Source organism: Peromyscus californicus, unplaced genomic scaffold (assembly GCF_007827085.1).
Source record: "Peromyscus californicus insignis strain IS unplaced genomic scaffold, ASM782708v3 Scaffold_21__1_contigs__length_65335640, whole genome shotgun sequence".
Lineage (NCBI taxonomy): Eukaryota > Metazoa > Chordata > Mammalia > Rodentia > Cricetidae > Peromyscus > Peromyscus californicus.
Genome location: NW_026294514.1, coordinates 63,879,557 through 63,898,127, shown reverse-complemented (window position 1 = coordinate 63,898,127; position 18,571 = coordinate 63,879,557). Strand labels below are relative to the sequence as shown.

The 18,571-nt window shown below is 41.7% G+C and overlaps 1 protein-coding gene across 2 annotated transcripts in view; it reads right to left on the bottom strand.

The window, feature by feature from the left end:
* Nucleotides 1–18,571, bottom strand: part of LOC128117976 (nuclear body protein SP140-like protein) — a 58,257-nt gene that overhangs the window by 23,143 nt on the left and 16,543 nt on the right. For both annotated transcript variants that reach the window (XM_052750563.1, XM_052750562.1), the window contains exons 2-3: nt 12,353–12,569; nt 11,277–11,445 (exon numbers count right to left, since the gene is read on the bottom strand). In XM_052750563.1, the coding sequence (XP_052606523.1) occupies nt 11,277–11,445; nt 12,353–12,569 (386 nt within the window). The remainder of the gene's footprint in view (nt 1–11,276; nt 11,446–12,352; nt 12,570–18,571) is intronic.

The window sequence follows — 18,571 nt, the reverse complement described above, 5'->3', positions numbered from 1 at the left end:
TATATATTGTATAGAGTTATTGTACTTATTGTATATAGTTTTTCTTATACTAGTTGTAGCTTTTTTATTTTTTTATTTTTTATTAGACAAAAAAAGGGGGAATGTGGTGGTATTTTATTTGTGCTGAAATGTGATATTTTATTTGTGCTTTAATAAATAAAGCTTTTGCCTGGAGATCAGAGGAAATAGCAAGCCATTTAAGTGAACAAAGAAGTCAGGCAATGGTAGCACATGCCCTTAATCCTATCACTTGGCAGGCAGGATCTCTGTGTGCTCAAGGCCATACTGGAAACAGAGCCAAGCATGGTGACACATGCCTTAAATTCCAAAACTAGTTAACTATGGAGGTATGGAGGTCTGTACAGGCAGACAGGAAGTGACAGAGCTGGGTAGGAAGAGGAAGTAATGTAGCTGAAAGAAGAGAGCAAATCAGATGGCAGAACAGCAAGGCATGTAGGCATGGGTAAATAGGGCATCGCAGCATTTGGAAGCTGCAGAGTTGGTGAGATAAGGTTGGCTGGTGGCTTTCCCTATTCCCCTGATCTCTCTAATGCTTTCACCCATATATTTGGCCCCATATTTTTTATTTAATAAGACCATTTAGAAATTCATCTACAATTGGTGCCCAATGTGGGGCAAGAGTTTCCACCTAAAACCCAAGAGAAGTTAATAAGAGATTCTAAAATGGAGCTAAAAACAGCTTCTTAGTTGTACCTCAGGCAAGCCATGAGCTGCAGTATGGCGGGTTTACAGCATGCAGGCTTGAGTGCAGCATGGTGGATTCCCACCCAGTTACACAGAGGTTTCTCCAAAATATTGTTTATGAATGTTCCCAAAATATTGTTTATGAATGTTTATTTTTATTTAAATCAGGTTGATGATAAATGCAATCTCTTTCTAAAGAAGAAAAGGGATGATATTAAAGATATGACAGGATGAAAGGGTAGATTATTGAATCTATTTTTAAAGAGCAACAACTTGTTTAAAATATTTTACATTGGTATAGATTTTAGTTTATTGATAGAAATTTAAAGTTAATTTTGTTATACTGTATGTATATTTTTACTCCTGTTTAAGGTATTATGTTTATGTAACTCATTTAAAATTATAATGTATAATTAAGAAATACAGATTAATTAAGTTTTTTAGGTATACATAGATATATTTCAATTAGGTAGGTAATCTTCAAACACTTCAAAGACCTACAGAATATGGCATTTAATATGTTTTAAAAACTTTGACTTTTCTTGACAATGAGACACATCTGCTCCTGGCAGCACCAATTACTTCAAGGAGAATGATGGTCATTGAATTAACTCATTATAGAGTTTGCTTTCTTTGTGGCAAAAGTTAGCCACTGAGCAAAAAAGTGCCCTTGCATCGACTGATTGACAGTATGTTGTATAAACTGGACATGCAGGACTCATAGGAAGGTGAGCACTGAACTTTGCAAGAGGAGATGGTTCTTTAGGTTCCTGCTTCACAGAAGAAACTGCCAAACATTCTACAGGACACAGAGACTCTAGGCCTGTAGGCAGAAGAATGGATACCTGCCACACCAACTCCAGTGTCGTCTGTGTGACATGAACAATTATGTCTATAATAGCGGACGGGAGATACGTGTCCCACGGGACTAAGCTCCCTGGAGGTCCCTGGCATAGTGCCCGTGTTATGCTTCCTTCTCGAAGGAGATGTACTTCACAGATCATGAGCTTCCTGGGCTATGGGTTCTGTATAACTGCTTTTCTGATAATGTTCTAATTACTCTATGAAGCACAGCCAAAATTAATGAATGCTTGGGTTGTGAACTATGGAGGAAAGGGGAAGCTGGACATGGATCTTAATTAAATATAGCAGAATGAGCTATTTTTTAAAGACCCCAAGCCACTAGATAAAGAAAGTATAATAGTTCAGGTACTTCTAGGGAATGAACACTCACCCACTAAGAATCCTTTACGAATCCCAACTAAAGTGATTTATGGTAAAAAACATTATCTCATAGGAGGCAGATGGTGGGCCCCTCCATTGAGGAAGTTCAGCATGGGAAACTTAAGGACTACAACAGAATCCCTTCCCCTTACAGGCAAAAAAGTACAAGGGTTCATATTCTAGCAGGTGAAAAGGTTTTATATTAAAGAGATATGTGGTAGAGAACTGAAGAAAGACTTAGAGAAGGTCTGCAGCATCCAAATTGGCTAAGCGGGTCATGAGAACCAGAAAAGTAGAAGTGCATAATAAACTAGAAAGCTTCTGAGTTAAAATAAAGGACACAGCTACAACCGCAAAGAAGCCTTCACAAGTCTAGGGACTGTACTAAGTTTAAAAAACACAGACTGCTCTTTGGATCATAAAGTTCTTGTGGGTGAAGGGATATGCCTAGGGCCGATTAAAAATTGTGTGTTTGCTGTTTTTTTTTTTTTTTTAAGATGATGTGATTGAATTATTGCCAAGCTCTTGTTGTTCCTTGTATGACTTGATAGTTTTCTTTTCTGTATATAAACTACTGATTCGCAGAAGTAAAATTGCAGCAGATTCAAACCACTCCTGAGTGTGTTGTCTGTCTGTCATTCACCAAATCCTTGCCTTCCTGACTACCCAAGCCCTAGTTCTCCTACGGTCGTGATACCCCTGGTGGGCCAGTCCATGGCAGATGCCCCAACATTGCAGAAGAACTTTGAGTAACTGTCCAGGTAGCCAGCTATCCCTGTCATTCTAGATTTTTGGAAGTTGCTTACAATGCACTTCTATTTACTTAGGTAATATTATATCCTTCTGGGGTCTTTGATGTAGTTGAGGACTAGATAGTTATAATTATAGTTTTCCTTGGTTACGATAAGAGATAGGGTAGAAATGAAACCTTAGACTCACAAATACAGGATATCTTCTTTAATTTTGCCAAATACAAATAGACTAGATATTATAACTAAAATTCTTGCTTGATAATTATTTTTATATGTAATTTTACTATGTTGAAGTTAAAACCTTCCTTTTGAATAGAAGAAAAGGGGAAATAATGGGTGATATCGATTCTGTATACTGTGAAAATGTGTTGCTCTAATTTGTTGGTAAATAAAGCTGTCTGGCAAATGGTGGGGCAGAATAAGGTTAGGCGGGATATTCTAACTAGAGAGAGAGAAAGGAGAAAGAGCAGAGGAGATGCTGTCAGTTGCTGCCATGAGAAACAAGATGTAAAGGTGCTGGTAAGCCATAAGCCATGTGGCAATGTATATATTTATAGAAATGGGTTAATTGAAGATGTAAGAACTAGCTAGTGAGAAGCCTGAGCCATTAGGCCATATCATTTGTAAGTAATATAAGCCTCTGTGTGTTTATTTGGGTTAGAGAGGCTGTGGGACCACAGGGCAGTGGGAGCCAGGTGGTGAAAGACTCTAGCCCTTCAGGCTTACACCCCCAAGCCTCAGGAAGAGAGAAACTTCAAGCACCAGGAAATGAGAAACTAAAAATCTAGTTCCAAGGGCCACCTGAGTCAGCCACTACTCAATCACCCCTGTAACAATATAACAATGTAAAAAGATTTCTGTAGCTAGAGATTTCCAGCCTGGCCCACAGTCAGGACAAATCTCTATCACCTGCCAGTCCCACAGCCACTCAGACCCGACCAAGTAAACACAGAGACTTATATTGGTTACAAACTGTATGGCCATGGCAGGCTTCTTGCTAACTGTTCTTACAGCTTAAATTAATCCATTTCCATTAATCTATACCTTGCCACATGGCTCATGGCTCACCGGCATCTTCACATGCTGTTTGTCATCGTGGCAGCTGGCAGTGTCTCTCTGACTCAGCCTTCCACTTCCCAGCTTTAGTCTCCTCCTTGTCCCGCCTACACTTCCTGCCTAGCCAATGGCCAATCAGTGTTTTATTTATTGACTAATCAGCAACACATTTGCCATACAGAACATCCCACAGCACTTCCCATTTGTCTATAATCTCTAGCTACAAATGGCGTCCAACGTGGTGGCAAGAGTTTCCACCTAAAAACTGAGAAAAAAGATTCTAAAACGGAGCTAAAAACAGTTCCTAATTGTCTCTCTCAAATGAGCGGCAGCTGCTGGTTTGAGCTCCTTGTGGGTTTCTGGTGTGCGTGCTCGACCTGTAGTTTGGCGGGAATGAGGCCTCTGCAAGTGGCACATTAAGCTGCATGGTGGATTTAGACTTTGCTAGTACAAAACAAAACAAAAAAAGAGGTTTCTGGGCTACACACTGCTTGGATAAAAGCATAGACCCACGATAGCTCCCAGAGCTGGTGGTAAACGTAGCCATGTTGGGAAGCTGAGGTGGGCGGAGCCAGCAGCCACAGCTGCTGCAGTTTAAGGCAATAGATTCACAATAAGACAGATTCAGATGTAATAGTTTACAATGTGTGTAAAAGATACGTAGGGTTGAAAGAGACAAAAAAGATGATATATAGAGTTATAGAAACAAATACATAGTTTTCAAAAATAAAGTCTTTAAAGAGACAGTAAAATTAATATATAAAATAAGCCACATAAAGATGAATATTACACAGAGAATCTGGATTGTGTTGTCTTTGGGATTTTTAACTGCAGAAAAACATTTGATCATAAAAGATGTTGAGTTAAACCAATATGTATGTTTTAAAGATACCTTGACCTCAAAATTTGGATATAAGGATATGTTGGTTTGGAAAAGAGTCTCTTTTGTTTCCACAGAAAGCCAGAGGCTATGGATTTGTTCAAGATTAAGATACATCAGGTTTGGGCTGGAGAGATGGCTCAGAGGTTAAGAGCACTGACTGTTCTTCCAGAGGTCCTGAGTTCAATTCCCAGCACCCACATGGTGGCTCACAACCATCTTTAATGAGATCTGGCTCCCTCTTCTGTATACATAATAAATAAATAAACCTTAAAAAAAAAAACAAACAAACAAACAAAAAAAGATACATCAGGTTTAACCAGCCAAGACCCCCTGAAAAGTCTCCGATGACACCATGGCCCAGATGATCCAACATCCAGAATGGTTTCAAGGCAACTGGCTCAGATGATACAGCCTCACAGACTATTCCATAATCCTAAAATTTTCTTTGTTTCCCCATAAGATACAGCACCCCCATCCAGCAGGAAGTAGTAAGAGAAGCTATGCCCAAATTCCCAAATTATATGTAATTTTACTTTGTTAAGGTTAAAACCTTCCCTTTTGAAAAAAAAGGGGGAAGTGCTGTGGGATATTCTGTATGGCAAATGTGTTGCTGATTAGTCAATAAATAAAACACTGATTGGCCAGTAGTCAGGCAGGAGGAAGTATAGGTGGGACAAGGAGGAGAATAAAGCTGGGAAGTGGAAGGCTAAGTCAGAGAGACACTGCCAGCTGCCACGATGACAAACAGCATGTGAAGATGCCGGTGAGCCATGAGCCATGTGGCAAGGTATAGATTAATGGAAATGGATTAATTTAAGCTGTAAGAACAGTTAGCAAGAAGCCTGCCATGGCCATACAGTTTGTAACCAATATAAGTCTCTGTGTTTACTTGGTCGGGTCTGAGTGGCTGTGGGACTGGCAGGTGAGAGAGATTTGCCCTGACTGTGGGCCAGGCTGGAAATCTCTAGCTACAGATTTCTGTTAAGAGATGTGCTCAACTATGACTGGGAGAGTTGCAGGTGTTCCAGGAAGGACCACCGTGACCTGTGTGTAAACTCCACTCCCGCCCTGATACCCCCCTTGAGGTTTCAGGAAGACTGTGCATGCGGACGTGACTGTACCCATTCTGTGATCAGACCATGATCTTGTGAAACAAAATTGTATGGGAATTGTAATATTATGGCTTTTGTGGGTTTTTCCTTTAAAAGCCCCCATGGGGCTGCAGTAAGACGTGGCTCTTGCTCTTAGGAGCAGAGTTTGCCCTTCTATACAGAAGCTTCATTAAATTCCTCATGCTGTTGCATAAACTGGACTGGAGTCTGGGTTCTTGGGGTGCCCACTTGAGACCCTAAACTTTGGGGTCCAACAGTGAGACCAGAAAAAACCTTCCAGCCACAAAAGACAGCTGAACCTAAAGGGGCACTTGAGGGGCAGTATGGAATCCTAACACAGGAGAAACTTCCACATATATATATGAAAGTAATCTAAATGAAATCACATGGCATGGGGTACAGAGCCCCAACTGCCCATTTCTTGTCACTAATGGAAGCTTCCAGTACCAGGATTGGGTACTATTACACACATCTAATTGAGTTCTTAGCCAAAGGTGTCCTGTAGGGCCCTGGTCTCCTCCCATATTGAGTAAAGCCATTGCCTGCTTGCCGACCTTGACCAGATGTCCTCCCTATGCTAATTCCCTGCCGGTATCCACCCTTCTGAATGCTTAAGGGAAGTTCCTTGTTTGTGTATCCTGCATATTGGGCGTTAACAGCTTAGATTCAAGATTGTAAACATCAATAGCGAACTTTTGCCCTCTGGGGTTCTCCCATTGTGCTGTAAGCCTGTATTTAAGGTTTCCTCCCTCTTTCAATAAATGGCATTCGGCATTTTGCTGAGGCGAATGACCCGCTGTCTTTTGTCTCTGTTTTTTTTGATCCACAACCCCTCGCTCAGACATGGTGAACAGGTGGTGGTAACGTGGGTGTTATCGCTACAGTGTCCCATGGGAACCTCCAAAGAAACAAGGCTGTTGCTAAGACTACAGTTTGCTCTTCATAACCAACAGCAAGGCCTCTTTGTTAAAGATACCTGTGCAACTTATTGAACATGGAGATGTTGAGCTGGTGCCTACATAGAGCCTTCATCCCTATGTGCTAACATCTTTAGCACAGGAAGGTACTCTGCATACTACCAAAGGAGAAATTTAAACACTAACCCATCTACAAACCCTTTGATCTACAATGGTATCCTGTCCGCAAGATATGCTAGTGGTGGCACAAAACTTGTGGGAGTAACCAACTAATTTTGACTTAAGGCCCACTCTGTGAGGATGGAACCCATATCTAACACTGCTTGGGTGACCAAGAACCTGAGACTAGATAGCCCAGGAACCTAGGGTAAAACCAAATACTACTATTCTAAAACAAAATAAAACATAACAAAAAATAAACAAATAAAAACATAGCATCAAAATGACTCCTAATGACATTCTGCTATACTCATAGATCAGTGCCATGCACAGCCATCATCTGAGAAGCTTCCTCCTGCAACAGATGGAAACAAATACAGAGACCTACAGTCAGACATTATATAGAGAGTGAAAGACCATAAAACACTCAGCTCTAAAAAGGATGTCTCCATCAAATCCCTCCCCTCAAAGCTCAGAGAAAACCTATAAAGAGGAGGTGGAAAGAGTGTAAGAGCCAGAGGGGATGGAGGACACCAAGAAAACAAGGGCCTCTAAATCAACAAAATCAACATATATATTAACTCACAGAGACTGACGCAGCATGCTCAGGGCCTGCACAGTCTGTACCAGATGGAGTCCTAGAACTAAAAGGAGAAGTAAACACATGCCCCCATCCCTATCCTAGATGCAATTTCTAATTAATAATCATGTACAAATGATATATTGTTTTATTCCCTCTTTTTTTTTTTTTTTTTTTTTTGGTTTTTCGAGACAGGGTTTCTCTGTGTAGCTTTGCGCCTTTCCTGGAACTCACTTGGTAGTCCAGGCGGGCCTCGAACTCACAGAGATCCGCCTGGCTCTGCCTCCCGAGTGCTGGGATTAAAGGCGTGCGCCACCACCGCCCGGCCTATTCCCTCTTTTTATACTACACAGCCTCTGCCTATATATTATGGCTTCCAGCTTAGTGTTTTTAACGGGATTCCTGAGTGTGTGAATGAATTGGCCTCTGTTTCTTGTGCTTTCTCTTGGGCTCATTTCCTTCTGTTTGTTTTGTTCAATTCTGATGTGTTAGTTTTTGTTTTATCATATCATATTATATTATATTATGATCCCTTACAATCCTGTTTTCTGGTGAGAGACAGAAAGGGGGTAGATATGGATGGGAAGGGAGGTAGGGAAGAACTGGGAGGAGTTGAGGAAAGGGAAACTATAATCAGGATATATTATGTGAGAAAAAAAATCTATTTTTGATAAAAGAAAAAAATACTCAAGCCAAAAAAAGAAAAGAAAAAAAAAGAGAAAGAAAGAAAGAAAATAAGAAAGAAAGAGAATAGACGTTTTAAAAGGAAAAAAAAGTGGTTTGGTCCCACAGGCTCATATATTTGAATGCTTACTCATCAGGGAGTAGCACTACTTGGGAGGGATTAGGAGGTGTGGCCTTGTTGGAGGAAGTGTGTCAGTGGGGGTAGGCTTTGAGGTTTCAAAAAGCCCAAGCCAGGCTGCCTGCATGCTGCCATAATCCCCACCATGACGGCTATGGACAAAACCTTTAAAACTGTATGCAAGCTCCAATTAAATGCTTTCCTTTGTTGCCATAGTTATGGTATTTCTTCACAACAATAGAATAGTGATCAGAACAATAGTAAAAGTTTCCAATTTTACCAGTTTTAAACTTATTCCATGTTCCAGGACAGCCATGGCTGTTAACACAGAGAAACCCTGTCTCGAAAACAAAACAAAAAAAATCCTCATTCCAACTGGCCAATGATGCTCTCCTAGTTTCCATTTGTTGCTGTGACAAGTACCATGACCACATACAATGTAAAGAAAGAGAGGGTTTGTTTAAGCTTATACTTGCAGTTCATAGTCCATCCTTGATAGAAGTCAGGGCAGGAACTTAAGCAGGTCAGGGACTTAAGGCAGAAACTATAGAGGAACACTGCTTGCTGCCCACACTCTGGCTTACTCAGACAGTTCAGGACTACCTACCTGGGGATGGTGTCCTTTACTGTGGACTGAAGTCTCCTATGTCAATTAATAATCAAGACAACCCCCTACAGACATGTCCACAAGATAATCTGTTCTAAGAAATTCCTCAAACAAGGCTTTTCTCAAATGACTTTAGTCTGTGTCAAGCTGACAATGAAAGCTAGCCAGGACAACTGTATAGGTCATTAACCACATTTTGAAATTCAGCCAACTGGAGGCGGCCCTACACATTTGAAAAAAAGCCAGCAACAACGACCGTCTAAAAAGCCTGTGTGATGACTCCATAGCAGCCTATGCATGAGCACTTCTGCTTGACAAGTCTACAGTACCCTCATACCTGCTCCTTAAGTTCCAGGTAACACAAGCTGCGGGCTCTGTCTGTAGGAGCCACCCAAGCTATGAGCACAGTGTCTCCTCCCAGTCCCACCATGGCCTTCACTTAGCAAGCTTTCAGCTTCAGACTTGGCATTGATGATCTCTAAGTACAGTGTTCCCACCAAGATCATCTGAAGACCTGCTGGGAGTGCATTGTAGACCACTTGGGTTCAGATAGTATTCCTCATCCATTGCCAAGTGACTCAGTCTCAACAGCAACTCCACCTCGAACTTGATCTACTGGGCTTTTATTTCTGAGTTTATTTTATTTAAAGATACATGGGTAATTAGATTTAAAGTAATCACAACTCTGATTTGCAAGTATAGCATTAAGCCAACACTCTCTCCATACACTTACTCTTTCACTGATACTCCCATTCTTCCTGAATATTTGAAGATAATGACCCAAAACAAATAGATGGAAACAAAGGTCTAACAAGTCCCCAAGTTAAGCCAGCCTCAAAAACTAATGAAGGTGGATCCACCAGTCAGTAGCCAAACTGTGCAAAGATTCTTGATCCTACTCTTTCTTGGGACATTCACAAAGACATGTGGTGGCCCGTCAGTCTGTGAAATAAGTCATTTTTCTCACTGTGTATATAATCTTGAGTCAACTACTGTCATGTAATTGATCACATGTCCTTTCTTAGCTTCTGCTTCTCTCAAGAACCCCAGTAGTACTATACACATGCACAGCAGCCATTCACACTTATAACTAAACTGAATGAAGCCTCCTCTTTCTTTTTGTCATGGGGTTGCTTTCTCAAAGTCACATTCCTAACAACAATAATGATTCTAACTCTTTCATTGAATAAAGGGCAGGATTTCAAGCCTGGGGCGTGCCTTTAATCCCAGCAATTAGGAGGCTGAGGCAGGTGGATTTCTGTGAGTTTGAGACCAGCCTGGTCTACATAGTGAGTTACAGGACAGCCAGCTCTACATAATGAGACTCTGTCTTGAACTCCCCTGCCCTAAATAAAATAAAATAAGTGGCAGAATTTCACCAATGGTAATTCCGGTTTGCAGTGGGGACTCCACACGTTTATCAGGTAACTTTATAAAATAAGGGAGACAGTCTCTAATGCTCTCATGTCCCCACCAGGAGCTGTCAGTCCAGACCATTCTCTGGGGAACATTGCTTTCTTTGACAAAACCCTTCAACCTTGAGGTTGAGATCTTTCCACAAAACAAACTGCCAGGTTAAGTGAACAGAGATGTCTTTCAGAGGTCCTGAAAGGTTCACCTGCCCGTGTCTCTGTACAATTGGTCTGAGTCCTCAGCCCCTGACTAGGTGTGATGCAGGCCCTCATCCCTTCCCTAAAGTGCCTTGCTTAATCACGGTAGTCTCTCTGTCTCTCCTAAAGGCTCTTTCACGTCTTAGTCCATTCATGGTCTACTTCTGTTTGTTGGCCCCTGTAATGTTGCTTGAGAAGATCAGTGAGTTATCCAGACATTTCTTTTCCATGGGGTGTCTTAAGCTCTGCAGTTTCCATTCAAGACCTCAGTATATAACCAAGGGGCAGTCATGGTGAAGGAATCAACAGTGGAGGCAGGAGGCGCTCAGAATGTCCTGGCGGGACTGTCCCCTTCCCTGGCCCCACTGGGCTGTCCTTTAGTGCATCTTGGGAGGCATTGGAGCTGAGCTTCCTTTGTGATTTCTCCACTTTTTGGAGAAGAAAGTTGATGTAGGACTCTACTGAATGAGTACATTTTTTTAATACAAGGAACACACACACACACACACACACACACACACACATATATCTTTATCATTGGACATGTCTGCAAGTATCTGAGAACTTCCTCCTTCTTAGAGAAACTTATCATCCACATTTTCTTCCCTTCCCAGAAAACAAAGTAGAGAGTAAAGCTTTGTATTTTATAGCACACAAATCAGTTCCCGGCTGGGCTCTTATCTTTGGGTTCCTTGGCTTATGTGTAAGTTCTTGACCACATGGGCCATGTGTGGTTTCTTCCCTTTGTAATCAGTGCTTAGTGTGTCATAGTCATTCAGTAAAGTGTGTGTCAACTGTCAGCTAAAGATGAATGGACAAACAAATGAAATTGTCTTGAATTCCCTGAAGCAGGTGAGAGCTGTAGTTACCGTCTAGGAAGCGCCTCAGAGTCTCCTCTAAGTCTGGGTAGGCCTTCAGATGTACTTTGCTGAATATCACTTCCAGAAGCGGCAGGCTGAACTTGTTCTGTAGGTCACTAAGGATGTCATACACCACTATGCCCACCGGGACCAGGTTTTGACACCTTTCTTGAGAATCCTTAAAAATATTGAATGAAGAATTATGTCAGAATGAATTTATGAATTACAAGAGAGGCTTAGACTGGTTCAAACACCATTTGATTTCCTGTGAAGTGTCTGAGTTTTACATATATCAGGTGACATCTTACATGTCCTCCCTGTAATAACAGACCCTTGCTTATCCAGAGCAACTCTGATGTTGACACACAGTTGACAGGAAAGAGTAGTTCTGAAGAACGATGGTGTGTCTGTAAGAGCCAGGCCAAGATGCTCCACTGTTGCCCTAACAGGCCATGAGAGGCTGTCTGGAGACCAGACAGTAACTCCTGGAGACTGACCTGGTCTGCAGGGCTCAAGGCAACAAAGTGAGCATCCTGGCCACAGGGCAAAGACAACGCACAAAGGAGAGAGGACTTGTCTTCCTTATCCCCAGGGGACCCCATCACCATCCTTTACTACATTCTAGGGCCTCAGTGGTGCCTGAAGAACAGGAACAATTTGGACAGACAGAAGTGAGCATGATTTCTGGTTCTATTCTCACAAAACCCAATTGCCTGTGACTTTCAAAACTCGCAGGCTCCGGGATTTGGAATAAGTAGGCTTTGTGAGGAAGCACTGCTTGGACGTGTCCACTCACGTTCTAGTTTCTTTTGTCACATTGCACAAGGAAACCTGAGGTGTTCCGCCCTTTAGTGCATTCCCACTTCCTATACCCTCCGCTGTCACCATGTGCCTCAGCCCCGGTTACAGCAGAGATGGATATGAATGTTTCCTGTGATGTCCGCTTCTCCTCTCACCTTTGACTTCCAAGAAGTGAAGGTCCCTCCTCCCTGGAGGCCCTTCAGCCTGTTGGCTGCACCCAGAGGTTCAGCATAATGCAGTGGGGCAGGCTTACTGTCAGGGCTGAGTTCATTCTCCTCACTTACCCGAAACTTCTGCTCAGAGATGAAGCCGCGGTCTCGGAGGCTCATAAGGAAAGGAAACGGCTTTGTGATGGCGCTTGCGATTTCTACCTTATTTTCTTTGAAGTGCTTGAACATGCGCTGATATTCGGCCGACTCCTCTCCATAAGCTGACTCCTCCTCATCAGTCACCTCCTCTTTGTCAACCGACTCCTCTTTGCTCAGGTCTTCTGTGGTTGCCCTAAGGGATAGATTCCATGGAGAAGTAGAAACTGGTTTACAAGAGGCTACCAATGGCTGGATAATTTCTGGCATGAAGGATGGTCTATGCAGAGCCAGTGTGTGTAAAGTAAGTGTGTTTGTGGGAAAACAGAAATAGAATTTTTATTTAGGGAATATTTGAGGGTGTAATAGAAGAAACCAGGGACCTTGTACATGGTGAATGGGTTCACCTGTGTTAAACAATGACCCAATCTCTAAAACAAAACCACTCAATTAAATGTGCAATCTTTACAGGTGTTGATATGATGCTGTCATGGCTGATTTCACGTGTCATCAGGCAGGATATTTTTGGATAACCTAAATGTTTAAGTTGATGAATTTTTGTGTAAAAAAATTTGTATTCCATGATGTCAGTAGTCTCTATCTAATCAGCTAAAAACTAAATAGAACAAAAGAGCCACCCTCCTCAAGTGACAGTTCTCTAGCATTCTCCCTTCAAACTGCCTGTTCCATGTGTAGTCAACTGGTCCACTCTGCTGATTTCCCCCCCAGTTTCCATAATCATGTGTAATTATACACGATACCAGTTCTGTTTCTCTGCAGAACTCTAGTATGTATTTTACAAAAGAAAAAGTTACACACAAAGGAACTTTTGAAAATGAGATATTAAGTATTCTAACACTGAAAGACAAGTGCCATTGGCTAATGACAAAGAAATCTCAGAAGACTTAAGAAAATGTACTTCCCTCATCTGTAACCGCTGGTGAAGGAGTTGTCATTTGGCGGCACAAAATGGCTTCAAAGGCCTTTTGCTGGTAAAGAGCCGCTTTAGAGATAGTCATAAAATATCCAACACCTTGACCTAGGCAGAAGAATGTCAGTTTCTTCTTAAGAAAAATATAAATGAAGCCAGGTGGTGGTGGTGCACACCTTTAATCCCAGCACTTGAGAGGCAGAGGCAGATTGATCTCTGTGAGTTCAAGGCCAGCCTGGTCTACAGAGCAAGTTCCAGGACAGCCAGAGCTACACAGAGAAACCCTTTCTCAGGAAGCAAAGGGGGGGAAAAAAAAGAAAGAAAAATTTAAGTGACTCATACAGAATTTATACCTTCAGGCAATTGGGATTTCCCCCAGGAGAATCTTCAAGTCCATCTCATTATATTCCCCCCTCCCCGCTCTCTGCCTAGGGTTTCTCTGTGTAGCCCTGGCTGTCTTGGAACCAGCTCTGTAGACCAGGACGGCCTCAAACTTGCAGAGATCTGCCTGCCTCTGCCTCCTTTGGTTCCTGAGAAAGGGTTTCTCTGTGTAACTCTGGCTGTGCTGGAATTAAAGGCGTGCGTGCACCACAGCCTGACCTCATTATATGCCAGTTTAAGTTAGCTTTTTAGTGCCTTGCCCTTCAGCTTGAAAGAACAGTAGGCTCCAGATGTTTGTGGACACATAACCTGAAGGAGTAGAAAGGACCAATGAGCAAAGGGAAAGACCCTTGCCAGAGAATCAAAGATGGTGCTGGGAATGGAAGGGAACTCCAGAAAACAAATATTGGCATCAGATAGAGATTAATACAGAGATCCATTCCTGATTAGAGTTCAGAGACTAAATACGGAGTTCCCAACCTTAAATGAGACACCTGTGTCACACCCCTTCTCACATGGCTCAGGGAATTCTGTAGAAGAGGGTAGATAAAGACTGAGAGCCGGAGGTTGGAGAGGACTGCAGTGTGCTGTGTAACAGTTTCCTTGAGACTGAAATATCCTATCCTGCTGGGAAGCTCCCTAAGCAGAAAGGCAAACAACTCAAGGAAGCGTCATTAAGTCCCAGAAATTGACCAGATTCACTAGGACCCTCCCTCTAAGAGTAAACAATAAAGACTACTGAGACAAGACTACTCTCAAACAAGCCAAGTGGCAAAAAAGACCAGACCAGACCAGCTGCTTGGAAGAGGTAGAAAACAGCTGAGCTTCCTGGAAGAGGTTTAGCCCTACTATGTCACTTGGAAAGGACACTCTCCAACCTGTTGAGCTGCCTGCAGGCTGTGTAGTGTGCTCCAGGTTCCCAGCTCTGTGAGCTGCCACCCATGCTGGCGTGGGCTTTGGTGATGCAGTTGTCTTTGAGTCATTTCCACTCCTGTAAGTAACTCCACACCCGTAGTCCTGTAAGTAGCTGTGGTGGTTTGATTAAGAATGGCCCACATAGACCCATATTTTAATGCTTCGGGAGTGGCAGTAGGAGGTGTGGCCTTGCTGGAGTGGGTGTGGGTTTGTTAGAGGTAGTATGTCACTAGGGGTGGACTTTGGGGTTTCAGAAGCCCAAGCCAGGCCCAGTGGCTCACTCTCTCTTCTTGCTGCCTGCTGATCCAGATGTAGAACTCTTGGCTCCATTTCCAGCACCATGCCTGCCTGCATGCTGCCATGCTTCCCAACACGATAATGGACTAATCCTCTGAACTTGTAAGCCAGGCCCAATTAAATACTTTCTTTTGTAGGAGTTGCCATGGTCATGGTGTCTCTTCAGAGCAAAAGAAACCATTCTAAGATAGTAACTTCAATAAAACTTATGGTTCATCAATTTGGACTTTGGTGGTATCTGTACTTTGGTCTGTCATTGGCTCCCTGTCTTGGGTGAGTAGAATATTGGCCCTCCCTAGAAAAAGTCTTGTCACACATCACTGTGCAATACTGTATTTGAACACAATAGGACAATTGCACTCACGAGCTTATAGCAGTTGTGGTTATTTTCACAAAACCTCCACAGAGGTGGGGTATAGTAGCACATACTTTTGACCCCAGCACTTGGGAGGCAGAGGCAGGAGGATCCCTGTGAGTTTAAGTCCAGCCTGGTCTACACATAGAGTTCCAGGATAGCCAGAACTACACAGTGAGATTCTGTCTCAAAAACAACTGCCCCCTGTTGGGGAATATTATTTTAACGTGTATTGCATTTTTCCTACTGCTTTTGTTAACAATTCAAAGATGTGTTTGATTAACAATAAAATTAACCTGCAAGCAGGAAGCTGAGTCAGGAAGTAGCTGACAGGAAGTGGTAGGAAGAAATCACATGTAGGAAGGGTTTTTTAAGTTGGGTCTGAAATAAGGACACAGGGGTTTTTTGGAAGACACCAGCAAAGGGAGATAGTTAGCTACTTGTTATTTAGTCTCTCTGAGCAAGCAGAATTCCACCTAAACCATTGAATTGTGAGTTCTTTAGATCAAGATAAAATTTCCCTTAGTAGCTTTGAAAGAATCAGTGCCTGAGGGAACAGAATCCTCTCAGGTTGTGGCCCCTGAAGCTGTTGCTTAAAGGGCAGCCACCGTAGATAATAAAAAACAGATAACAACAATTGGTGCCCAATGGGTGGTAGAACCACACTGAAGGAGGGGTCACACCAGCCAGCTCTGTTACACCTGCTGTCTGGACTTCTCCACACTAGCAGTTGGCTGTTGCTTGCCCAGAGAAGTCAACAGAACTGGTGAGCAATTTGGAAAATCCTTTAGGACAGTAAAAGAGAGCTAAATAATATTAAAAAGAATTTTTTTCTATGTTAAGAATGGGAAACATAAGAATGAAGGGTGCTAGGGCTCTTTATACTGCTACTTTAGAAGGCTTGAAGTTAGAATCAGAATATGGGAATATTAATGATTTAACCAACACTGATATAATACAAATAATACATACTATCAGTATGGCAATTAATATCTTATCAATAATAGCCTTGGTGCAGTTTTTTTGTGCTAAATATGACAAGTGGATTAATAGGATGCAGGCCTTGAAAAGGTATACTAATGTAAAAAAGAAGAAATGCTCAAACACAGACAGAGGAATTTAGAGCAGAAAGTACCATACCATTGCATTGTAAAACAGGAGAGGAATGGCCTAAGGTTATTAGAACACCAACTTTAATATATGCAGTTACTGTTCAAGAACCACCAGATGATACTTATCGCCAAGTTAATCCTGTAGATATGTTAGACTTAAAGAGATTAAAGGAAGCAGTAGTTTCATGTGTTATGCATTCACCTTTTGTAAGACAGATGTTAAATTCATGGGCAACTAGGAATAAAATTATTCCACAAGACTGGAAGGATTTAGTTTCAGCAGTATTAGAAGCTGGTTCTCAATTACAATGGAAAACTTGATGGAGAGAGGAAGCCAGGGCCTTGGAAAAATGAGGTAGGGCTAGAAGTCATAACATTTCCCAAGACCAAATTCTTGGTGAGAATCAGTATGCTGACTTGCAAAGACAGTGTATGTTGGGTGATAACACCCTGATTCTATGCCATATAACACCTTTGAATGAATGGGACAGGGTTGAAGAACCAGGAAAGAGAACTGAATCATTTACTAAAATTATACAAGGCTCAAAAGAAGTTTTCACTGATTTTTTTTACACAGATCAACATCAGCTGTAAATAGAATGATATCTGATCCAGACACTAGACAAATATTAATTGAAACTTTGGCTTTTGAAAATGCTAATGCAGAATGTAAAAGAGTGATTAGGCCTTTAAGGGCAAGATCAGTACCCATTGAAGAATGGATCAGAAATACAGTCAGTATTGGCTCCTATACTTCTAATGATGATACTTGGATAGGAGCACTGTGTTCTAAAAATATGAATAAAAATCAAAATGTTAGGTGTTTTAATTGTGGTAAACAAGGTTATCTGAAAAGGAAGTGTAGGCAAGGTGCTCCTAGAAACAATGCTTATTCTAGAAATAGTTCAAACGGAAGGCTTCAGGCTTTTGGAGTATGCAGAAGGTGTGGCAAAGGCTGACATTGAACTAATGAATGTAGATCAACAAGGGACAGGCAGGGTAACCCTTTGCCATTGGGAAATGCCCTGCAGGGCCTCTTGCAGGCCCCAATATCAATTGTAGTTCAATCATTCCCTGCCAGTATTAGGGGAAATTCTCTACAAAATGATTTAATGCCTGATGTTAAAAAAACACACTGATATGGATGCCAGAACAACTTTAGAAGATAAAACAAAACTTTCAGGAGAAACCATAAAGCGAATATTTTGGCAGACTTCTATAAATGATCAAAGATCAAAGTTAAAAATATAAATAAATGGCATAGAAATTGAGGGTTTGGTGGACATGGGTGCAGATATAAAAATAATTGAACCAAATCATGGCATCCAGATTGGCCTCTTCAGGAAGTAAATGTTCAGCTTTTAGGAATTGTTTGTCTCAATTTAAGGTTGTTTTAATTACAACATATTGTATGTGTGTTTCAATTTTTGTTTGATGTATTGTGCCTATGCAGTTCATTTGGAAACGTAAGGTGAAGTTCTAGTTTTTGAAAGCTATTATTATAAACTATATAGGATAATCAGGAACATAGGTTAGTGGTTAGTCACTTATAACAATCAAATTTGAAGATATGTTAGGTATGCTTTTCAGATAATATAGAAATATATTTTAGGTATATCTTTAAACCTTTCAAAGATCTACAGGATATGACATTTCAAATGTTTTGTTAACTTAGGGCTTTTCATGACAATGAGACACATCTGCTCCTGACAGCACCAATTTACTTCAGAAATGATGGACATCAAAGAAACTCCTTATGAAGTTTGCTTTCAATGCGGCAAGGCTAGCCATTTGGGCAAGAAGCTGCTCTTACCTGGACTGCTTGACAGTATGTTGTATAAACTAGACATGCAGGACCCACAGGAAAGTGACCACTGAATTTTGCCAAAACAAGGCAGGATGGTCTTTCAGTGTTCCTGCTTCACAGAAGACACTGCCAGACATTCTGCAGGACACAGAGGAAAGTGACTGACAAAATTTGCCAATGCAGGTGGACAGTCTTTCAAATTTCCTGCTTCACTTAAAAGTCTGTCAGATACTATGGGCCTGTAGGCTGAAGATGGATGCCCCAATGTTGCAGAAGGAATTTTGGGTGGCTGCCCAGGCAGTCAGATGTCTTTGTCATTTCCAGAGTGTTTGGAAGTTGTTTGCAATGCACTTTTGTTTACTCAAATAATATTATATCCTTCTGGGGCCTTTGATAGAGT